This window comes from Pelodiscus sinensis, chromosome 7 (assembly GCF_049634645.1).
Source record: "Pelodiscus sinensis isolate JC-2024 chromosome 7, ASM4963464v1, whole genome shotgun sequence".
NCBI lineage: Eukaryota > Metazoa > Chordata > Testudines > Trionychidae > Pelodiscus > Pelodiscus sinensis.
This window is the reverse complement of record NC_134717.1, coordinates 12454419-12478103: the sequence shown is the minus strand read 5'-3', so window position 1 is coordinate 12478103 and position 23685 is coordinate 12454419. Positions and strand designations below refer to the sequence as shown.

The 23685-nt window shown below is 45.2% G+C and overlaps 1 protein-coding gene across 1 annotated transcript in view; it reads left to right on the top strand.

Moving 5' to 3' along the window:
* Window positions 1–23685, top strand: part of STEAP3 (STEAP3 metalloreductase) — a 39704-nt gene that overhangs the window by 1155 nt on the left and 14864 nt on the right. Inside the window, exons 2-3 of the mRNA XM_075933223.1 lie at window positions 21013–21504; window positions 22218–22745. Coding sequence (XP_075789338.1) covers window positions 21013–21504; window positions 22218–22745 — 1020 coding nt within the window. The remainder of the gene's footprint in view (window positions 1–21012; window positions 21505–22217; window positions 22746–23685) is intronic.

Genomic DNA, 23685 nt, shown 5'->3' with positions numbered 1-23685 from the left:
ACTGGTGTTTGGGACCTGGTGTCCCTGGTTTTCATGATGAAAGTATTTGGTTTGTCAGAATGTTTTAAAGGGGGAGCAACAGTCTCTGGAGCTGTTTTAGAAAAGAGTTAGAAGTGCTTTGAGGAAGTATCTGCCCCCAAATCCTAGTTGTTGTGGTTTTACAGTTAGTTACATTTTCCTTTTTTGATTGTTTGTTTTTGGTAATTCTTCACTCTTGCTGTGAAACGCACACAAATGGGAGTGGAGAGGAAATGGACAGTCTCTAAAGCAGGGGAAAAAGTGAAACTGACTCTACATTAAGTGCTGTCAAATGGACTCCAGGACAACTGACTGAAATCAGATAAAACCTCTTTTCTGCAGCCCTGCAATAACCATCTTACATGTATTTAAGCAGTTGGTTTAAAAAAACTACTAATAGATGGGTACATTTTAAATTGACTCTGTCTCTTTAACAATATTTCACCATTGTACTGAATATACTTTTCATGCAGGGATGGCAAAGTTTATAATCTGCATGTTATAGATGGGGGAAACAAGTGAAGTGACTTGCCCAGGGTTATGAGTCGGTGGCAGAGCTAGGAATAGAAATTCCATTTGAACATAGAAATAATGGCAATAATTATATTAACATCAAAGCTGGTCTGTAATAAGGATGTAAAATCCCGTTTAATAAGTTAACTGGTTAAATGTCGCATTTAACCAGTTAACCCCTTAAACAGGATCCCACAGGTGAGGTCCTGGCCGGGCTGGAACTGCCCCCACTCATGACAGGTGCAGTAGTCCTGGTAGCTGAATTGTCCCCCACCTGTGGCGCAGCTGGAATGCCTCCAGCCCGCAGTGCAGCATGGTGGGCCTACTTGAGCTGAAGCAGCCCCTGCTTACATTGGGCAAGGGACTGCTCCAGCCTAGCCAGGCCACCATCACCCAGTTAAGAGTGATGCTAACTGGTTAACCACTGACATCCCTAGTCTGTACAAGGAAAATGCTTGAAGGCCACAGAGGAGTTTAGATTTTGTTCAGTCTTAGATTGCTTGGAAATGAAGATCAGCATATCAAGGTATAAATTAATTGGCATGATGAGTGGTCTGATTCTGTTCCTTGACCAAACTAGTAGAAACTCAGGAGTGTTACCACTGTGCTATGCTTGTGATCTAGGGAGAGGGGGAAATTTGCCTACCAATGAGCTGTAGAAATATTTCCTCCCACTAGCCTTTGAGGAGGCTGCTTGTTCTACCTACCAGATGATTAACACTTTGTTGGCAGCACACTGAAAGGGAAGGAAGGGAGAAATGGGCCGGGTACCAGGTAAGGTTCCTCAGGGTCAGTGGTTCTTAACCTGTGGCCTGGTCAGCACAGAGTTGTGGTCCATGTGACAGCCTCAGGGCCATATAGGCAGCCCACTATGGTAAATAGAACAACTGCTCAAGATGCTCAAGGAAGTAGCTTTTGGTTGGGACTTAGATGTGCTGAAGGAAAAATATTCCAAGAAAAGAAAGAGGGAAAAGGCACCGTAACACCAGTGTACTTATAATCCAGGCCTTAATCCTGCAGTTGGCTTCATGCAGGTAGGCTCTCATAGACTTAGTGGCAGGCTCAGGTACTTAAAGCTCAGTGGCTTTATGAATTTTCCTATTTACATCTGTGTGTGTTTACATAAATGTATTGTTAACATGTGGCTGTCCTGGTGTAGTAACAACAGAACACTAATTAGGCTACATCTACACTGCCCTCTCTTCTGCAAAACAGTATGCAAATGAGGCAAAGCGGTGAATATTGCTGCACCTCATTTGCATACTTAATGAGCCGCCATTTTGCACAAGGGGCTTTTGAGCAAAAAGGAGCTGTCTACACTGCTCCTTTTTGCACAAAACCCCCCTCTTGCGCAAGAGCTGTTCTGCTGCTTTTTTTCAGGCAGAATGGCTCTTGCGCAAGAGGGGGGTTTTTCACAAAAAGAAGCCGTGCAGACGGTTCCTTTTTGTGCAAAAGCCCCTTGTGCAAAAATGGTAGCTCATTAAGTATGCAAATGAGGTGCAGCAGTGTTCACCACTTCACCTCATTTGCATATTTTCTTGTGCAAGAGAGGGCAGTGTAGATGTAGGGGTTTGCAGGATTGGAGCCCAGGTGTGATGAGTTGTCGAATAAAGAGCAGGAAGTCCATGGAAGCATTTAATTCTTTATATTGCAGTAGAACGGATTCTAGAAGCCTGCTCCTGCCAGCGGGGTGTGACACAAGCATGTAACAGTACCCTCAACAAAACAGCATTTAAATCAGTGTCTTCAAAGTAAGACTTCTGCGTTGCGAAGTGTCATCCGGTGGAGTGAAATAAAACCTAAATATGTTGTGGGGAGAAAGAAAGTAATTTGTAGTATCAAACTTCCTATAGATTTCAGATTTTAAAGATAACATTTAAATACCATCCCAGGCTTTAGTTTCCTCACCTCTTTTCACAAATCACAGGTGGTAAAACTCAGGTACAGGTAAAGCCAGGTACAGATAAAGCCAGATCTAATATTAAATATGTATGTCTGATTTCCTGTGTAATTGTAAAGGAAAAAGTTGCACATGATGATTCAAAGATACGTCTGCAGGAAGACACACATGAGGAACTGGGCCTTGCACTACAGGTTGGACCTCCAAAAACCAGAACTCCCTTGTCCAGCAACATCTGTGGTCCATCAGGCACATGGGGCAGCAGGGAGGGGAGGCAGGCTGTGGGGCTGGGAGCAGGGGACCTCCCCATGTCTGGCAAATTTCCTTGTTCAGGACCACTCCCGAAGGTACTGGACCAGAGAGGTCCAGCCTGTATTATAAAAAGAAAACTCATTGAAATAGCCTCCGATTCTAGTAAAACGAGAGATTTTTCTTCTCTCAAACTGATTAGGCCAATGTTACTAATGAAACCAACTTGCTGGAGAAATGGAAAAGATGCTGGTTGCTATAGTGATGAAATACGACCTTCTAAGATTAAATAAGCACCAGCTTTTTACGAATCCCATTTATCATCCTTCATTATGACACTCACCAAACCAAACTTATAATGGAGGCAAATGCTAATTGATTTTCAGACTTAAAACACAGCTGTTCTTCATGATGTGGTTTCTCCTTCGTCCTTACGCTAGGGCTCTTGTCTTACTGAATGGGCATTAGTAGAGTAATCTACTATAGACCTCCAGGGCAACATTTTCAAAAGCACTGAGTCACCTGGGAACTTCTGAACATTTTAACCAACGCCTTAGAAAATAATGCATGAGGCACAATTCACTTTTATTACCCCACAGCTTCTCTTAACAGATTTGCAAAATCTCTGCCTTACGCCTTGACCCTACACACCTTTTATACATATTCATCTTTATTCACATTAGAATTTCCACTGAAGTCACTGGAAGCAATTGCATATGTAAAGTTATTGATGTGGACAGGAGCACAAGGCATTTCTAATGTGTCCATCACCTAAGTATCTGGGCCCCAATTTATTTATAATATCAAGTACCATCACATATACACAAGTATTACTTATTATTGGGACTGAATTAACTTTTGTTTCAGGACATATATCTGCCAGAGTTATACATAGAAGGGAGCACTCTAATAGACTTAACTAAAAAATATGTATTAAGTACTCAAGAAAATAATACCAAACAGATAGAACCTAAAAGCAATAAAGCACCAATTAATGTGTCGTGCCAAGGGCCCTGTGAAATACTGAAAACAGTTTAAAAGAGGTCTATGACCCTCCTTTTGCTTCACAAAAAAGGGATCACGGAGCCTACATAAATATGGTCCGTGCTCTGTCAGTATCTGCAAACCGCAGGCTTCAGCAGTGCCCTGCCCTCAGACCTAAGAAACAAGATGGTATAGAAGGGGCCAAATGATCAGTAAAGTATTTAGACTAACTCCAGCAAGGGCTTAAAGTTAAAAGCCCAGAGATCTCTCTGTGTTGGTAATTGGTTTGCTCGCTCCCTGCTGTAGCAAGCAGAGGTGGTCATGAAAGCAGGAGTCTTGTAGGTCAGTCACACAGCGCTGATTAAAAAGATGAGAGAAGAGTGCTATGCAAGTGCTCTGTTGCAAAGGACAAGGAGCTGGATTATACACTGAAAAGCCTATTATCCATTTAATGTCAGGGCAGGGATCTAACCAGTAGTTCCATGCACCAGCAGTCAGGTAGGTAGCACAGTGAACTCTAATGCTCTTTTATCTTGGATTCATCTCTGCCCCAAGGAACATACAGCCTCAGTATTATTGGCTGTTTTTAAACCAAGTTTTCCCCTTTCCCCAACTCAGCAAAGCTAGATTGAGTTCTCACTTTGTCTTCCAACAGATCTCCCTTTGAACTGTTCGCTCCTTCCTCATGACCTGTGTCCTTCAATCCTCTCTGAAAAACAGAAGGAGTCTCTGACTGCTACTGATATCCCTTATCTCTTCCCTAGGTTCATGCTGTTCATCTTTGCTACTCTACACACCCCTTTTGTCTTGGTTTCTGCTTGTGGGATGGCTCTCTCTCCCTCTCTCTCTACCTTGACTGTAACTTCTGAAAAGCTTTAGGACAGCTGTTTGGATAATACAAAGAGGGCCACTAAAAAGCAGGCAGGAGTACCTGTGATGAGCTCTTACATATGGACATGCTTAATAGTCAGAGCTTCAAGTTGGAAACACTTGCACTTCCTTCAACCACGGCCCACAGGCCAGCCAGGCTGACTCAGTCTTCTCCTTTCTAGGTTCGCTGTGCTGAAGTATTTGGGATGACACCTTTAAATCCAGGTCGTGTGTCTTCTAGGTAGGCGTAACCCACACATCTACTGGGTGTGGCTCACTGTCCCATGAAGTGGTACTGAGACCACTTACAGAGAGAGAGAATGAGTTTGCTCTAAAGCCGTAGCTGAGAGGAAGTGGATTTTTAGCTCAAGCAGTAGAGACACATGCACTAAGCTCCAGAGGTCCCAGGTTTGATTCCGCCCATCAAGGTTATATAGGCAGTAAACATCCTCAGCCTGTAGCACTTTACATAACAACCGGGGTTTGTCATACAAGTTCCTTGGCTAAAACGTCCACTCCCTGTGCCATTGTATTGCTTTGCTCCAGCTGGTAACTGCTTTCTGCCTCAGAATCGGCAGCATATCGGTAAGGAAAGGATTCTGGCATCTCCTGGCTCAGTCAGAAGGCAATACGTGTACTCAAGATCTATCTTTAGTCAGCTAGATGAATACCACCAGTAAAAAGTTAGGAAATACCTAGTTTTTCTGGGCTCTTTTGTTTGTACCTGTGTCTCATGGCTGAAAAGAATCAAAGTCGAGAACCTAAAATGGAAAGCAGTTGTAATGAAATTGTTGGCTCATAACCACACCTTGAATGCGCCAGGAGAGGACTGTATTGCACTGTATTTTCCAACTGCTAGCAATCGTCAGTTTCATCCAGATTGGAAAGCAGGTAAAAGCAGTAGCTTTTCAAGGGGGATTGGATTCCACAGAGAATCAGGGGCTCTGTGAGAGCAGGAGCCACAGGTCAGCACAGAAGAAACTGTCTACAGAAGTTAGGCTGATTAGTGGGCAGGCACAATGCTAGGACTAAAAAATTTAAGAATCAGTCAAGGTATTAGCCTGCTGCTGGCCGGGGTCCAGCAGTAGCAGGAGGATGTAGGACTAGATAGCATTGGAGTAAATGCACACATGGATAGCAGGAGATCAAGAACAAAACCCGGAGTAGGGATGTGAATGGTTAACTGGTGAGCATCATTCTTACCAAGTGATGTTTACCAGTTCTGGTTAACTATTAACTGCTGGGAGCTAAAACAGTTTCCCGCCTGCTGCAGGCAGGAGGCTGCTACAGACAGGGGATGCTCCAGACATCCAGAGCAGCCTCTGTCGATGGGGAGCCTGAGCGCCCCTTGGGCAGGAACTGCTCCAACCCCACTGAGCTTAAGCAGCCTCCGTACCTGTGCCCCTTTTAATCAAGTAACCGGTTAAACCTAGGGTGTGTATAGACTGGCAAGATTTTGCGCAAAAGCATTTGCTTTTGCGCAAAAACTTGCCAACTGTCTACACTGGCTGCTTGAATTTGCGCAAGAGCACTGACTTTGTAATGTAAAAAATCGGTGCTTCTTGCGCAAATACTTTCATGCTCCCGCTCGGGAAAAAGCTTTCTTGTGCAAGAATACTTGCGCAAGAGGGCCAGTGTAGACAGGGAAGAACTGTTTTGCGCAAAAAAGCCCCAATAGCTAAAATGGCGATTGGGGCTTTCTTGCGCAAAACTGCGTCTAGACTGGCCACGGATGCTTTTGTGCAAAAGCACTTGTTGCGCAGAAGCATCTGTGCCAATCTAGATGCACTTTTGCGGAAATACTTTAAACAGAAAAACTTTTCCGTTAAAAATATTTCCGCAAAATCATGCCAGTCTAGACACAGCCATGGGCTGTGTCTATACTGGGCCACTTATTCCGGAACATCAGCCACTTTTCCAGAATAAGCTGCGAGCTGTCTACACTGGCCCTTGAATTTCCAGAAAAGCAACGATGCTCTACTGTACAAAATCAGCCGCTATTCCGGAAAAACTATTCTGCTACCGCTCGGGCATAAGTCCTTATTCCGGAACACTGTTCCGGAAAAGGGCCAGTGTAGACAGCCCAGTAGTCTTTTCCGGAAAAAAGCCCCGATCGCAAAAATGGCGATCGGGGCTCTTTTCCGGAAAAGCACATCTACATTGGCCACAGACGCTTTTCCAGAAAAAGGGCTTTTCCGGAAAAGCAGCCTGCCAATGTAGACGCTCCTTTTCCGGAAAAACTGAAAACGGAATAGTATTCCGTTTTAAGCAGTTCCGGAAATTCATGCCAGTGTAGACACAGCCATAGTGTTTAACCAGTTCCACAAGATTTTACATCCCTGGTCAGTTCTGTTGAGCTCTGTAGGCCAGGAATTGGTCTATTGATGGACTAGAAGGAGCACTAGGTCTGGGGACTGCTATGGAGCAGTTATGGCACATGCTGTAGGAACTCCATTCTAGCAGTACACAGAGCATGCTGCCAGACATGCAGGAGGCACTGCTGTAGCCTAGCCTTTGCAGCAACGCCCCACGGTGGCAACAGCTACTGTCACCCTTAATTTATATGTAGTTCACCCTTGCAAAACTCACCGACAACAGGCCATTTTGGACAGGTGAGTAAAATATTAGGATTTGGGGGTTTCAGTCCTCGGTGTGTCTGGGCTGGTCAATGTCCATAGCAGTATGGCAAGGCAAATATGGCACTGAAAGCCTGCAGGGTGTTTCTTGGACACACATGAAAAGAAAATGCTTGCACAGAGGAGTGTACAGTCTATACAGAGAAAAGCATGGGGGAAGGATGCAGTACACACGCAGGCAGAGTGAGTGGTAACCTAAAGGTTAGGTTTACAAGGTGACGCAGTTTGAGAAAACGCTCTCTTTTATTCTGTTCTATTTTCAATCTCATCTTCCACTTTCCGTTGCTTCAGTCCAATTAGCTTCTTCTGAATGTTTCCGTGTGTCAATAATCGTCCTCCTCTCTCCACATTCTTATAGATCTAGTGTTTGTGTCACACCGTTGTATCGTGCACATAAGCAGGGGAGGGAGAAGGTCAGAGAGAAAGAAACAGGCAGTCCTGTAGTGTAAGTGTACAGATAGGATCCCAGCTCCTGCCTGAGGGCCAGGTGGTTGGCAGGCTGGTATAAGTGTCCCAGCACAGGTACTGATGTACTTGAGCCAGGAGCAATATTCCTGAACACATTTTTGTCAGACACACGTTTGTCAGAGGCTGGGAATGGGGTGGGATCACTTGACAATTCCCTGTTCTGGTCATTCTATCTGGGGCACTGTTATTGGCCACTGTTGGCAGACAGGACTCTGGGCTAGATGGACGTTTGGTCTGACCCACTATGGCCGTTCTTATATTCATTTGGCAGAACGGAACAGCTCTGGATTCTCTCAGCTACTGTTCTTCTGCTGCCCTAGCCATGGAGACCTCTCTGAGTGGGTAGTTTACTTAGCAAGAGTCTGAGTCTGCGTGAGACGAGTTCCTCACATGTTTTGGTGTTTTCACTGTCGACGGGCCAAGAAGTAATCCAGCCTTCTTTCCTATGGAGGGCCCACATCTTCCACAAGCCCGAGAAAAGGAATAATAAAGTGATTCTCAGAGCTGCAAGTTGGCCTGGAAAATGCTGGTTTGCCATTCCAAACCAACTAGAAGGACCAGACTGATTCTTGTGTCTGAGCAGACGAGACAGCTGCTCCTCCTGAAAACAAGGGCCAAACCTGTATGAGAGACAGTGCCAGATCAAACATAAGCAAAACAGGAGGAACAGCCCTCCCCCTGCAAGGTTCCTTGCATCTGTTAGTGCAGCAAGGCAGGTCCAAGTAACTGCCGTCTCTCAGAACTTGGTTCAGACTCTTCTGAAGAGAGTCTGCCCAGTAGCTGTTCCAAATCAAAGAAAAGGGGTTACCACATGCCGGTAGCTTTCAGGGGAGAAACAGCACCTCAGCTGGCCTCCTCCACTGGGGAGGAAGCCTCCTTTCTTAGGAGACCACCAACAAATAGCCACACGTACACACTGAGTGCAGTTTACTAGAATCCCACTCCGCAACGCTGGTTAAGCAATCCAGGTCTGAACTTGACTCGAGTGATTTCTGAAGACAGGTTCTGCTGTCTCTGGACTCTCTAAAGCGAATAACAACAGGATGCCAGGTGTACATGTAACTTGACTCCAAACACTATCTGCAAGCAGAAAAGTGGAAAAGATTCTCTCTTCATTGTCTCAGAAAGGAGTGCATCCTTGCATCACACCCATTATCTGCAGCCTGCAGGGTATTTTTAGATCCTTCCGAGAGACTTCTTCCATTCAGGCAGGCAGCCTGGTATACCAGGCTTCCATTTAGCTGCCATTCCTGCTTTTTGCAGAGGAAAAGCTTAGAAAAGGGTGAGTCACCATTAAATTATAATTAACTTGTGAAGAGCAGCAAAGTCCCCAAGAACACTGAAGAAAATTATAGCAGCCACATGGGACTTAAGTACAGTACTCAAGGCTCTGCCAAATATCCATGTGAGCCTCTTAAGAACTGAGAGAGAATAGTAATGAAAATAGCCTTCTTCTTTGCCATTACATCTGCCAGATGAGTTAGTGTATTATAGGCATTAACATTAGAGCATCATTTTTCAGTTTACAGACTGTCCTGCACCACGATCAGCATTTACCTCCTTCCCAAAACTCATTCTGTTGCACTAACCACAAGATTAAACTCCATACACTTGGGCCCCAAATCCTTAGATTCCAACTTTATGAAACTTTTATTACAAACGAGATCCTGCTGAGGCATTTCGTTATTATATCAGAATGCCGGCTGCCCACAGCAAATCCACACACCCGTAGCTTTCATTACAGTTGAGCAGCAAAGGAAACTGTGTAAACATCTCCTTTGTCATAAAGGAAGAGAAGTGAGCCTTTCCCATACCTGTACAGTCTATCAGGGAATCAGTCTCCTGAGCAGAATTTGGCAGAGCAGAGATTCAGGATGTCGTACAGCCTGCTGATTATTTTGCTTGTTGTTGGGGGTTTTTTTTAAGCGCTCTCTAAAATCATAAACTCCTGCCTCTTGTTTTCATTAGTCGAGTTTAAGCACCAGCCTTTAGTACAGGCAGAGCTAGGAGGGATGCTTAGTCAGGTTGTTTGATAATTCCCATGATGAGACCTTGTCTTCCATTAGTTAAAATATTTTTGCCAGACTTTTAACTATTTGGGCTGAAATTTTCTATACCAGATGTTTACGTATGTATGAATAAATCTGGAAACATTTAGCTAGAACAGTTCGTCCATTTCCAAGAACAAAGCTTGGAAAATGCATTCTGCCCATGCTAAAAAATTCTGGCAACCTTTCATTGCGGAGCTCTAGAACAGGGGCGGGGAACCTTTTTTGGGTTAGGGGCCCACTGACCCACAGAAAAATCAGTTGGGGGCTGCACACAAGTGAGAAGTGGAAAAACACCCTTCACCGTGGCCTCTGACTGAGAAGGAGAAAGACACTTCCCACATTCCCCTCATACACCAGAGCCTAAGGGGACCCAGCCTAGGAGATTTTGTGTGCTCCAGGCCCTAGAGGAGCAGCAGGCAGCTGGAGCACCAGCATGGGGTCCCCCATGCTGGAGGGGAAGAGGAGCCAGATCCAGGCAAGCTGAGGGCCACATCCGGCCCCTGGGCCTGAGGTTCCCCACCCCTGCTCTAGAGCTCCTATGTGTTGTCTTGAAGTTTGGCAGGCAGGCGGTCCTCCTGGACCATGCTGCTTCCCCCAGCTCCTGTTGGGCAGGAATGGTAAACTGTGGCCAACAGAAGCTACAAGCGGCCGTACCTGCAGATGTGCATGTAAATAAAGCATCTGATGCCCCTACCCAGGTGCTAACCCTGGAGAACCGCGTCTGCCCGCCCCAGTGCAACTAGACCATTACAGCGTAATTCCCCAGTGGTTCCATGCACACTGAACATACTCCAGCGCCGGGCTTAGTAGAACTTCCCTGAAGTTCTTAGCATCTCCAGGCCAGGCCAGGTCCAAGCACAAGACCTTAGAGTGGGAAGCCTGTCACTGCTTGCTTCCAATGCCCCCACTGCTGATGCCCCGGCAGCCAGGAGAAAGAAGCCACCTGAATCGATTGGCCGGGGAGTACAGCGGGACTTGGGAGGGAGTAGATTGGAACAAGGCGCCTGGCGGTATGGGCAGAGGCAATCAGGACTGCCGACTGACTGGGGAAGAAGAGAGAGACTGGGAGTTGGGAGCAGAGGAAACTGGAAAAAAAATGGCATGTGATCGTATAATCCAAACCTGTATAATAATGCATACTCACAAGAGCTACGTCTACACTGTAGCCTTCGTCTGCAAAAGCTTATGCAAATGAAGCACGGAGTGGAATAACGCCGCACTTCATTTGAATAATTAATTAGCAGCCGCTTTTGTGCAAGAGGCTTTTGTGCAAAAAGGAGCTGTGTAGACGGCTCCTTTTTGCACAAAAACCCCCTCTTGCGCAAGAGCCGTTCTTCCTAAAAAAATGAGGAAAAACAGCTCTTGCGCACGAGGGGGGTTTTGCGCAAAAAGGAGCCGTCTACACAGCTCCTTTTTGCACAAAAGCGGCTGCTAATTAATTATGCAAATGAAGTGCAACAATATTCCACTCCACACTTCATTTCCATAAGCTTTTGCGGAAGAAGGTTACAGTGTAGACGTAGCCAAGGGGCGCAATGAAAATTGCGCAGAGCAATTCTGGCATTTCCTGACTTCACCTCCCTGACTTGCACTGCTTGGTAATAGTTGTTTTGTGCTGCAGAAAAAGAAGGCTAAGTTATATCTTCCTGTTACAGGCATTGCTTTCCCCTCCCCCCTAGGTGTTGCCTTCTTATGTTCTGAACTTCTTGCAGGTTGGTCACGCTATTTCCTTGCTGCCTGGATGGAAATGGAAGGACTGGAATGTATAGCAGAGTTCAGGGTCAAGCCGCTTTGTGTAAAAGGCCCTTTTCTTAGCCAAATCTGTTCCAGTTCCAACAAGTATGTGGCACCTGCCATGTTCGTCTGAGGGAGCCTCTTTAAGTTTGGGAAAGAAACTACGTGACTTCTTATACTTGTAACAAACAGCTGTAGATGAGGAGTGAATGAAAACAGTGAAGGCTCATTTCATGAGTATAAATTTTAGGATCCATATGCCTCTTTCCAAATCTGATTTCATTATCTATTAGCTCACTAGTAAATACAAGAGGATCTAATACTGGAAGTTGGTGCTTTGCAATCTGAATTAGTAGGGGCATAAAAGATTCCAGTTCTGCAATCAAAACTATGAGGGTGCATGCAGGATGAGGGCAGTAGATTGAAATGGAGATCACGTCTTCCTTTGTGTTTGTTCAGCACCTAGCATTATGGGCCTGTGGTCTTGACTAGGCCTTCTAGGGACTGATGTAGTGCAAATGATCTGATAGCCTAGAGCAGTGTTTCTTAAACTTTTTAAGACGGAGGAACACCAAACAATAATTGTTTTATGAGGAACACCAAAGACTTTTTGTTGAGCAAAAAAAAAAAGAAAAATAGGATGAGGGGGAAAGTTAGAGTATGTCTACACTACCCTCTTAGTTCGAACTAGGAGGGTAATATAGGCATACCGCACTTGCAAATGAAGCCCGGGATTTGAATTTCCCGGGCTTCATTTGCATAAGCGGGGCGCCGCCATTTTTAAAACCCCGCTCGTTCGAACCCCATGCAGCACGGCTACACGGGGCACGAACTAGGTAGTTCGAACTACCGTTACTCCTCATTCCACAAGGAGTAACGGTAGTTCGAACTAGGAAGCCTAGTTTGAACTACCTAGTTCGTGCCCCGTGTAGCTGCACGGGGTTCGAACCAGCAGGGTTTTAAAAATGGCGGCGACCCGCTTATGCAAATGAAGCCCGGGAAATTCAAATCCCGGGCTTCTTTTGCAAGTGCGGTATGCCTACATTACCCCGCTAGTTCGAACTAGCGGGGTAGTGTAAACATACCCCTATTGAGGGGGGAAAAAAGTCACCTGTCCCTTTAAGGGTGGCCATTTTGAACTCTGTTGTTCTCCGCGGCACACTTCTGACTGCCTTGCAGCACACCTGTATACCACAGAACATAGTTTAAGAAACACTGACCTAGAGGGACCATCTTGGTACAGCAAATAAGAGACACTTTGCACTTTTAGGGTGATTTGAACCAAGGATTTTTACAGTGATTGCGTTTTACTTCTTTGGGTCTGCTTCAAGCAATGTGCTTATTAGTGGATCTGCATAATGAAACATTTTATCTAAAGCGATTCCTAGAAACAGAGCCTGACTCAGACTGATGAGGCTCGGTAGCTATGTGCAGATTTGATTTGGTCCATGAGTAAATAGGATACTTGTGGTTGAGGCTCTGGTGTACTTTCAGACGTCCAGTTGAAAATGCCCTCCCCTTACCTCCTGCAGTAGACTGTGAGGGAGAGGCAAATACAGCCACTTTAGCCTAGACATTACAGCTCACCCTTGAAACAAGAGGCTGAATTGAAGTTAGGGTACGTATGTAAGAGCAGAGGTCAGTAATCCTGAGAGTTGGAGGGCTGCACTACAGATGCTCAATGTAAACAAACTGTCTTGCAGCCTGACCGGCTGTGTGCCAAAGGCTGCCGACTGTAAGATCAGTAATAAGAACCAGGCCTTCAAAAAAGCAAAGTGGATTTTCTTAGGCCGATCTGTGTATTGCGTTTGAAGAAGAGCTTGCTTAAATCACTGCAGACTTCTTCAGAACCGGTGGCACAACTTGCCTCTTCGTCATGGACATGGAATTTACCATAAAAACAACATATTTTAAAACGAAGCTCTTTCACTTCAGTTTTATTAAAAAAAAAAAAGTCTGTGCTGGTTTCTTCCCTCCCCCACTGACAAGTGGAGCCTGTTTATAGCCAACATGCCTGCAGACACTGCAGGGGATTATAATATAAACATTGCATCACATTGTCAGTGCATAGGAACTTCAGTTGCACTAATTAAAATCTACAGGCAAAAGTGAAATTGACAGCCTATTTTCATTGTCCAGGAAGAGGGAGAAAATGGATGGCCTTGTGATTAAGGAACTGGATTTAGACTTGAGAAACTTGGATTCCTTTCCTGACTCTGCCACAGACTCCCTACATGACCTTGGTCAAGTCATTTTATCTGTGTGCTTTAGCCTATAAAATGGGGCTTTTTGCTATCTGATCCATTTGGACTGCAAGCTCTTTGCATCAGGGAACCTCACCTACTATATACACAGTGCTTAGCTCTGAGGGGGCTCCCATCTCAGTTAGGGCATGTAGGTGCTACTCTTGCAAATAATAAAAGCTGAAAATGAAATAGGTATACAGCAGAAAGGAACAAACAAATTAGATTTTCAAAAGTTATTTGTATCTAACAATCTGAAGAGTTATTGATGCCTAGTAGAGAAGATGATTTTTAGTAACAGAACAGTGGTAGCTGCTTCACATGGGGTTGCCATAACACGCCTCGTTTTTAATTCTTTCCCCCCTCCCCTCCTTATAACTTCCTCAATAAGAAACTGATCTTCCTGACATTTCACATCATAGCTCACCCCAAGGTAGCATTGTTATCTGGCTAGTTTGGTGACAATTGACAAAGGAGTTTGAAAGTTAGTGATCTGAACATGCATTTAACTTTCTTAAGCTGTTCTTGGCTTCCTCTAGCTCTGGAGAGCTGCACGGTAGGTTAGTCTGTTTGTTTTGTTTGTGCTGACCTTGGGTTCCTGTTTGGAGGTCAGAGTTAGTGGAGTGGAATGTGAGTGAGGCCAAACAGCAAAAATTAAGATGTTTGTACACCAATGTGAGGAGTCCAGGAAATGAAACCAGATATTATAGGAATAACAGAAACATGGTGGAATACTAGGCATGACTGGAGTAGAGATATTGAAGGGTCTGTGCTATTTAGGAAAGACAGAAATAAAGGTTAAGGTGGTGGAGTAGCATTGTATATCAATGATGAGGTAGATTGTAAAGAATTAAAAAGTGATGGAATGGAGAAGACAGAGTCTATCTGGGGAAAAATCACATTGGGGAAGAAAACTATTAGATCCTCCCCAGGGATAGTGCTTGGGGTGTACTATAGATCACCGGGATCTAATCTGGAAATGGATAGAGACCTATTTAATGTTTTTAAAGAAGTAAATACTAATGGAAACTGCATAATCATGGGAGACTTCAACTTTCCAGATATAAGACTGGAGATCGAGTACTGGTAATAATAATAGGGCTCAGATTTTCCTAGATGTGAGAGCTGATGAATTCCTTCATCAAGTAGTTGCTGAACCAACAAGGGGGGAAGCCATTTTAGATTTGGTTTTTGTGAGTAGTAAGGACCTCATAGAAGAAATGGTTGTAGGGGACAACCTTGGCTCGAACGATCATGAGCTAATTCAGTTCAAACTAAATGGAAGGATTAACAAAAATAAATCTGAGACTAGGGTTTTTTATTTCAAAAGGGCTAACTTTAATAAATTAAGGAAATTAGTTAGGGAAGTGGATTGGATTAAAGAATTTATGGATCTAAAGGTGGAGGAGGCGTGGGATTATTTTAAGTTAAAGTTGCAGAAGCTGTCAGAAGCCTGTCTCCCAAGAAAGGCGAAAAAATGTATAGGTAGGTGTTTTAGAGCAAGTTGGATGAGCAAGCATCTCAGGGAGGTGATTAAGAAAAAGCAGAAAGCATGTAAGGAGAGGAAAATGGGAAGGATCAGCAAAGAAAGCTACTTTATTGAAGTTCAAACATCTAGGGACAAAGTGAGAGAGGCTAAAAGTCATGTAGAGTTGGACCTTGCAAAAGAAATTAAAACCAACAGTAAAAGGTTTTATAGCCATATAAATAGGAAGAAAACAAAAAAAGAAGTGGGACCGCTAATCACTGAGGATGGAGTGGTGGTTAAAGATAATCTAGGCATGGCCCAATATCTAAATAAATACTTTGCTTCAGTCTTTAATGAGGCTAATGAAGAGCTTAGGGATAATGGCAACATAACAAATGGGACTAAGGATATGGAGGTAGATATTACCAAATCCGAGGTAGAAGCCAAACTCGAACAGCTTAATGGGAGTAAATCGGGGGACCCAAATAATCTTCATCCAAGAATATTAAAGGTCCTGTCACATGAAATTTCAAGTCCATTAGTAAAATTTTTTAATGAATCTCTAAACTCAGGGGTTGTACCATTTGACTGGAGAATTGCTAATATAGTTCCTATTTTTAAGAAAGAGAAAAAAAAGTGACCCGGGTAACTACAGGCCTATTAGTTTGACATCTGTAGTATGCAAGGCCTTGGAAAAAATTTTGAAGGCGAAAGTAGTTAGGGACATTGAGGTTAACGGCAATTGGGACAAATTACAACATGGTTTTACAAAAGGTAGATCGTGCCGAACCAACCTGATCTCCTTCTTTGACAAAGTAACAGATTTTTTAGATAAAGGTAATTCAGTGGATCTAATCTACAGGCAGTCCCCGACTTACGTCACAGCTTACATGAGAGATAGCAACCATTCAATATGGACGCTGTCAAAAAAGCAGATCGCTTTTTCAATGCGCTTTTGCAGTGTGGACTCTCTCTTTCGGAAGACATTTTTTCGGAAGATCTCGTCCAGAAAAGCTTCTTCCAAAAGAAGCCTGCGGTCTGGACATAGCCCTAGATTGAAATAGTGGAGCCCAACTTCACATTTAATTTTAGAAAATATAGTTGTTTATTTTTAAAATATCCTGCTCTGTCTCGTTTTCACACGCTGTTTAATTCTGCGATGCGTTATTTTTTTCTTCCTTTTGAAACCAAGGAACGGGAGGCAGAGAGGCTGTTCATTATTCCAGAAAATTGCAAATGTCCCTGTTTGTTTTGAATGGCAGTTACAGGACATAAATGTCACACTACAAAAAGATTGTCTTCCAGCACAGTTCACAGTCCCTTTGGGAGCTCTAGGAAAGCTTTTGAGGTGCTTTAGACTTATAATGAAATGAGTCTCTGGGTAACAACCATTCTGTCACCCTGAATGTTAATTTCCATTCATTTGCTTAAGAGCCAGAGAGATGTGTCTTTGTAGAGTAACGTTTTATTAGGGAAAGGGGATTAAGGCAGCAGAATTAGCACAAACTTGGGCTTTACTCTTGGCGCGGCTGTTAACTCACTGGGTAGCCTTAGGCAAGTCATTTAGCCTCTCTGGGCTGTGTCTCCCCATTGGTGATAGAACCCCAGTGAATGCTGGGAGGCTACAGTCCTTAGTGTTTGTATAGCTTAGCTAGTTGGCTGGGTGGAAGGTGCCAGATAAGGAGACGCGGGTGGTGTAAAGCCCTTCGTATTTAAGGATTTATTTTACATGTGCATGGGGGGAGGGGGATGGAGTACATTTGGATTGCTTGTCCAAGGTCTGGAGCTAAAAGCACTTGACTAAAATTGGAACTGGCAAGTGCTGTGTAAGCTGCATCACGCGCCTCTGCCCAGTCACATTCATTGTGACTTGAGATGCCGCATCTAGGTGCCAGCTCTAAATGACTTGCCAGTTCTAAATCTATTTGATGCGCTTGCAACGTACCCGGATGTGGAGTAGGAGGGCACCACCAGCTTCATGGCCACCTGTGTTTAAAGGCAGTGGGCTTGCTCTTACTTAGATCAGCGCACTGCATTTCCTGCCTTGTAAGTCCCCTGCCCTCAGAGGAGTGTGTGACAGGGACCTCTCCCAGAGCACAGCCCCTCCTGACACAGCACAGCTTTGCAAGCGCTGCCCCTCAGCACTGGCCTTGCGCCAGTTACATGATCACAGCCCAGTATGTAAGTCAGGCTCCTCTTGTTTGGGTTCAGTTTCTTCCACCTTATGGAACTGCTGCCTGATTTTTCAGCTTCACCATCAATGCTGGCTCCCACTCTAGTGACCTCTGAGCCAGGGAGCTCTGCCAGTCCTTGAAGCAAAATGCAGGACAATGTAGCACTTTAAAGACTAACAAGATGGTTTATTAGATGATGAGCTTTCGTGGGCCAGACCCACTTCCTCAGATCAAATAGTGGAAGAAAGTAGTCACAACCATATATACCAAAGGATACAATTAAAAAAAATGAACAAATATGAAAAGGACAAATCACATTGCAGAACAGAAGGGGGATGCGGGGGGGGTGGGAAGGGGGAGGAAGGAAGGTAAGTGTCTGTGAATTGCTGATATTAAAGGTAGGGAGAGTGGGATGTTTGTGAGTTAATGGTATTACAGGTGATAATTGGGGAAACTGTCTTGGTAATGGGTGAGAAAGTTCAAAGTCTTGTTAAGTCCTTGGTGATAAGTGTCGAATTTTAACATGAATGACAGTTCAGAGGATTCCCTTTCAAGTGCAGATGTAAAAGGTCTTTGTAGCAGAATGCAGGTGGCTAAGTCATTTAGAGAGTGTCCTTTCTGGTTAAAGTGGCAAGAAACTGTTTTCTCTTTGTGATCTTGTCTGATATCTGTTTTGTGGGCATTAATCCTTTGGCGAAGTGTCTGAGACGTTTGTCCAATGTACATAGCAGACGGACACTTTCGGCACATGATAGCATAGATTATATTTCTGGATGCGCAGGAATATGTGTTCTTGATCTTATAACTTACTTGGTTAGGTCCAATAATGGTATCAGCAGAATGAATATGTGGACAAAGCTGGCAACGGGGTTTGTTGCAAGGGAAGGTACCAGGGTTGGTATTAGTGTGGTATGTCCTGTGGTGGTTGGTAAGAATCATCTTGAGGTTAGGTGGTTGTCTATAGGAGACTATGGGTCTGTCTCCCAGAGCCTCTTTGAGTATGGTATCCTGTTCCAATATAGGCTGTAGTTTATTGATAATGTGTTGGACAGGTTTTAGTTGGGGGTTGTAGGTGATGACAAGTGGTGTTCTATTGTTGGTTTTCTTGGGTCTGTCTTGAAGTAGATGGTTTCTAGGTATTCGTCTGGCTCTTTCAATTTGCTTTTTTATTTCTCTGGGTGGGTAGTTGAGATTTATAAATGCTTGGTAGAGATCCTGAAGCTTCTGGTCTCTGTCAGTGGGGTTAGAGCAGATGCGGTTGTATCGAAGGGCTTGGCTATAGACGATGGATCGTGTGGTGTGTTCTGGATGGGAGCTGGATGCATGTAGGTAACTGTATGAGTCGGTGGGTTTTCTGTAGAGAGTGGTGTCTAATTTTCCATTGTTGATTTGTACGGTGGTGTCCAGGAAGTGGATCTCTCGTGTAGAATGGTCCAGGCTGAGGTTGATGGTGGGGTGTAGGTTGTTGAAATCTCTGTGGAATATCTCCAGTGTTTCTTGGCCATGTGTCCAGATCATAAAGATGTCATCGATGTACCGTAGGTAGAGGAGGGGTGAAAGGGGACGGGAGTTGAGGAAACGTTGTTCTAGGTCAGCCATAAAGATGTTAGCATACTGTGGGGCCATGCGTGTACCCATGGCTGTGCCAGTCCTTCTGACTCTGGGAAGGCTTTGTTTTCCTCTTCTGTCCAGCTCACACCTCCAGCTTCCCTGTCACCAGCGGTGCACTTAAACCCCAGGTTCTTAAAGGTGCCATACCACAAACCAGGGTCTGGCTGGTCCCAGTTCCCTGGCTGGGCTGGAACAGGGCCAGACCACCCCATTGCGGTGGAAAAGGCTCACCCCCCACCAATGTTAAGGCTGCTGTGGTTTTATAGTATGGAGAGTAAGGTTAGGGTGAGGGAAAGGCAGGGGGTTTGAGGGAAGTGATTATTCCTTTATTTGGCACTGCGAGGTCACATCTGGAATGTTGTATCCAATTCTGGGGCCCCCCAATAATAGAAAGGATGTGGATGCATTGGAGAAAGTCCAGCAGAGGGCAACAAAAATGATTAGAGGGCTGGAGCGCATGGTTTATGGCAGGGGTGGGGAAACAAAGGCCTGGCCCCTGACTTACCTGGATCCAGTCCCCAAGGCTCAGAGCTCCCCCCAGTATTGAAGATCCCACAGTGGTGTTCCAGCCCCCTCAACCCACCACAGAGCTGCAGCACGCTAGCCTGGGCCCTCCTAGACTCCTGTGTGCAAGGGGAATGTGGGGAGTGTCTTTCTCCTTCTCAGTCAAGGGCCCGTCAGTGAGGGTTTGGTTTTGGTGGTTTGATTTTTTGGAGGGAGGTTGTTTTTGTTTTGGGAGTTTGGGTTTTTTTGGGGGGGGGTGTTTGAGGGGGTGTTTGTTTTTTGGAGGGTTTTTTTTTTTTTTTGCTTATCACTTGTGGGTGGCCCCCGATTGATTTTTCTGAGAGTCAGTCGTCCCTGACCCAAAATGGTTCCCCACCCCTGACTTCTGAGGAGAGGCTAAAGGATTTGGGTTTATTTGTCTACAGAAGAGAAATTGAGGGGGGATTTGATAGCAACCTTCAACTATCAAGGGATGTTCCAAAGAGCAGGGAGCCAGGCAATTCTCAGTGGTGGCAGATGACAGAATGAGGAGCAATGGTCTCAAGTTGCAGTGGGGAAAATCAAGGTTAGATATTAGGAAAACCTATTTCACTAGGGCTATGTCTAGACTGCAGGCTTCTTTTGGAAGAAGCTTTTCCAGAAGAGATCATCCACACTGCCAAAGTGCATCGAAAAAGTGATCTGCTTTTTTGAAAGATAGCATCCACACTGAATGGTTGCTCTCTCGCATTTCAGCTGTGATTACTATGGACAGAGTGGCCACCAGGGCACCTGTGCTTTTTCCCCTTTCCTCTTCTTGTGAAAGAACTCCCTTTTCCGAAAGAGCTCTTTTGAAAGAAGGCTTCTTCCTCGTAGAATGAGGGTTACCCAATGTCGGAAAACCCCCTCCGTTCTTTCAATTTTCTTTCGGGAGAACACAATTGCAATGTGGATGTAACTGGTGGTTTTTTTGGAAAAATGGCCCTTTTTCTGAAACAACTCTGTAGTGTAGACATACCCTTGGAGGGTGGTGAAGCACTGGAATCGGTTACTTAGGGAGGTGCTGGAATCTCCATCTCTAGAGGTTTGACAGAGCCCTGCTGGGATGATTTAGTTGGGATAGGTCTTGTTTTTAGAAGGGGGTTGAACGCAATGACCTCCTGAGGTCTCTTCCAACCCGATGATTCTATGATCTTTGACTGAACATGTCCAGAGGCCACCACAATGGAGTCACACAGCTACTTTGCACCTTTAACTCATACCTCCACTAGCAGTGGCTGGATCCATGGGTAGATAGATTGGAGAGCCTGCCGTAGCCTTGCCTAGTAGAGGTGGATCTCTGAGCTCAAGCAATAGAAGTTCCTGCTTTTTGATCCAGAGGTTCTGGGTTTGAGCCCTGCAGGGGGCACAGCATCACACATCCAGTTTGCAGGTGGGGGAATCCTTCCTGGCTAAGTATTGTGGGTTCCCACACAGACCCCGTTTGCACTGGCTGTGCATGAGTATGTAGCATTTGCCACATTACGGTGGGTTTGTTTCTTTCGTACTGAGACAGGGAGATAAAGGTTTTAAAAATGCTGTTTCCAATGAACTTATCCTTTGTGCTTTAGCCTAAAGGGATGCCCCGTGGAGACATGGCAAAACCACTCCTAGATTGTCGGAATATGGAGAGCAGCCCAAATCTTGCCCCGGCTGCTGGTCAAACCATAGGGATCCTGGGAAGTGGCGACTTTGCACGCTCGTTGGCTACACGTCTGGTGTGCTCAGGTTTCAAGGTGGTGGTCGGAAGCCGCAATCCAAAGCGCTGCGCAGGCCTTTTTCCCTCAGCAGCTGAAGTGACTGCCCAGGAAGATGCTGTCAAGAAGACGGATATTATTTTTGTGGCAGTTTTCAGGGAACATTACTCCACGCTCTGTGACCTGACAGATGCGCTAGCTGGTAAAATACTGGTGGATGTCAGCAACAACACTGAAATTAACCATCACAAAGAATCAAATGCCGAGTACTTGGCTTCCCTTTTCCCAGCCTGCACCGTTGTCAAAGGATTCAATGTGATCTCTGCATGGACCTTACAGTCAGGTCCCAGAGATGGGAATAAGCAGGTATGGTTTTCTTTTACTAGGAGCCAAAGCCTACAGTCCTTACTCAAGCAAAACTTTCATGGACTTCAGGATGCAGGGTCTGACCCTGTTAGTTAAGTGCTTTACTAGCAGAGAGGTGAGAGCTAGTGGACATACCAAAGGATGGTGGGGGAACAAGATATTGCTAAGAGCTGATCCCAGCACTAACATGGAAACCTTCTGTGGCCTGAGGCAAATTTGTTTTATGTAACCTCACAGAGGCGAGCTGGAGGATCTGTGCATTTTGTAAGGTACTGAGCACCTACTAAAAGCACAAAGGGTGGGTGGAGGGTTTTAATATGAGATGTAAATATTTTTTAATCTAGACCAAAACTGTTCTGTCAATCAATTTTAATAAGCGGGAAGATACTCAAAAGTTCTTGAAATTTCCTGACTGGTGTATCTCCTCTGTGCCTCAGCTACCAAGAGGAAATGGTTACTTGGCTCACAGCAACTGTGTGAGGCTTAATTGGCTTTGTAAAGTGCTTTGTGATCTCAGGGTAGATCACACATCTAAATGAATGCTGCCTCCCGGGCTTCTTGTACTCTTGGCATCCCTTAACAATATCATATGACATGGCCATGTTGTTTTTAAGGAATCCAGGCCCCCGTTAATCCAGATTCCTTCCCAAATGCCTGTTCCCTTCATGTGGTGTCTCTGTTTGCCCATTAATGTATCTTTTGGTTCATTGCAGGTCTTGATTTGCTGTGATAATCAAGAAGCCAGACGTACAGTTGCAGAAATTGCTCAGGTCATGGGGTTCACCCCCGTGGACATGGGATCTTTATCTTCAGCCTGCGAGATTGAGAACATTCCCCTGCGCCTCCTCCCAGCTTGGAAAATCCCTGTCTTTTTGGCTCTGGGTCTCTTTCTCTGTTTCTACACCTACAACTTCATCAGACAGGTCTTACACCCTTACATCCGGGAACAGAAAAACAAGTTCTACAAGATGCCAGTGGAGGTGGTCAATAGCTCACTGCCTTGTGTAGCCTACGTCATGCTCTCTCTCGTTTATCTACCCGGGGTCCTGGCAGCCTCTTTCCAGCTGTACTATGGCACCAAGTACAGGCGCTTTCCAGATTGGCTAGACCAGTGGCTACAGCACAGAAAGCAGATTGGCCTTCTGAGTTTCTTTTGCGCAGCCTTGCACGCTGTGTACAGCCTGTGCTTGCCCATGCGACGATCTCATCGGTATCTGCTAATTAGCACAGCCGTCAAGCAGGTAATACCTTCATTGTCCAATCAGCACGTGGCATAATCTTATACATCCGCCCTAATCCTGTGGAGCAGACCTAGGTTTTGAGTCATCTGCTTCACTTTCCAACCTTTGTTTCCCACAGAATGAGACCCATCTCACGTGAGTTATTAGCTGGGCAGACGCCCCGTTCCCAAAGGACCCGGGGTCACTTTGGAATCACAGGTCAGGTTGGCTGGTGTTCCGCTGCCCAGTTGATAGCTGTACTTGCAACTCTGATAAGCCATGACAAGTATCATTTCCAACAAGAGGTTCCCAGTCTCTTGGGTCCAGTTAGAGAGTAGAGCTCCCATTGCCATTGCTCCTGGGGTGAATAAAGTCAGCAGAATCTATCTCCTGTCTTCAGGGAGCTCTGAACCCATGGAAGGTGGGAGCAATGGGGGAAGAGTGGGGATAGAAACCCTAAGCCAGTGCTAGGGGGAGGTTTCTCCAGGTTTTGAATGTTGCTGTCTCCCTCTACATGCTACTTGCAGGCTTTCAGGCTTTTAGTAGGGACACTCTAGTTGTGCCCTTCTGTGTGATTTTGAGTTCACAAAACCATCTGTGGGATTTTCCACTGCTGCTTTTTTAATGGGTTTTCTGGTAAAGGGTAAAGAAGATGGGTGGGAAATGCAAACACACCTACCCCACTGCTAGCATTGCTGTGATGCTCCTTCAGAAAGCTATTGCACTAATCCCAGTGGGCAAACTCATGCTCGAGTGAACTAACTCTGCCCATTGGAAATAGCTCTGGGAGGGATCTCTTGCTGGGCTGTGCTCTTGCTGTTGGGGAGGGGAGGTGCTCTGACGCTCAACTGTGCTTTCCATCCGTGCCTGTCACAAATCAGTGCCAGACAGGACTTCTTGCTCATTTCACTTACGCCTCCTGTTTTCTAGCCATGCCCTCGCTTAGTGAATTAAGACCATT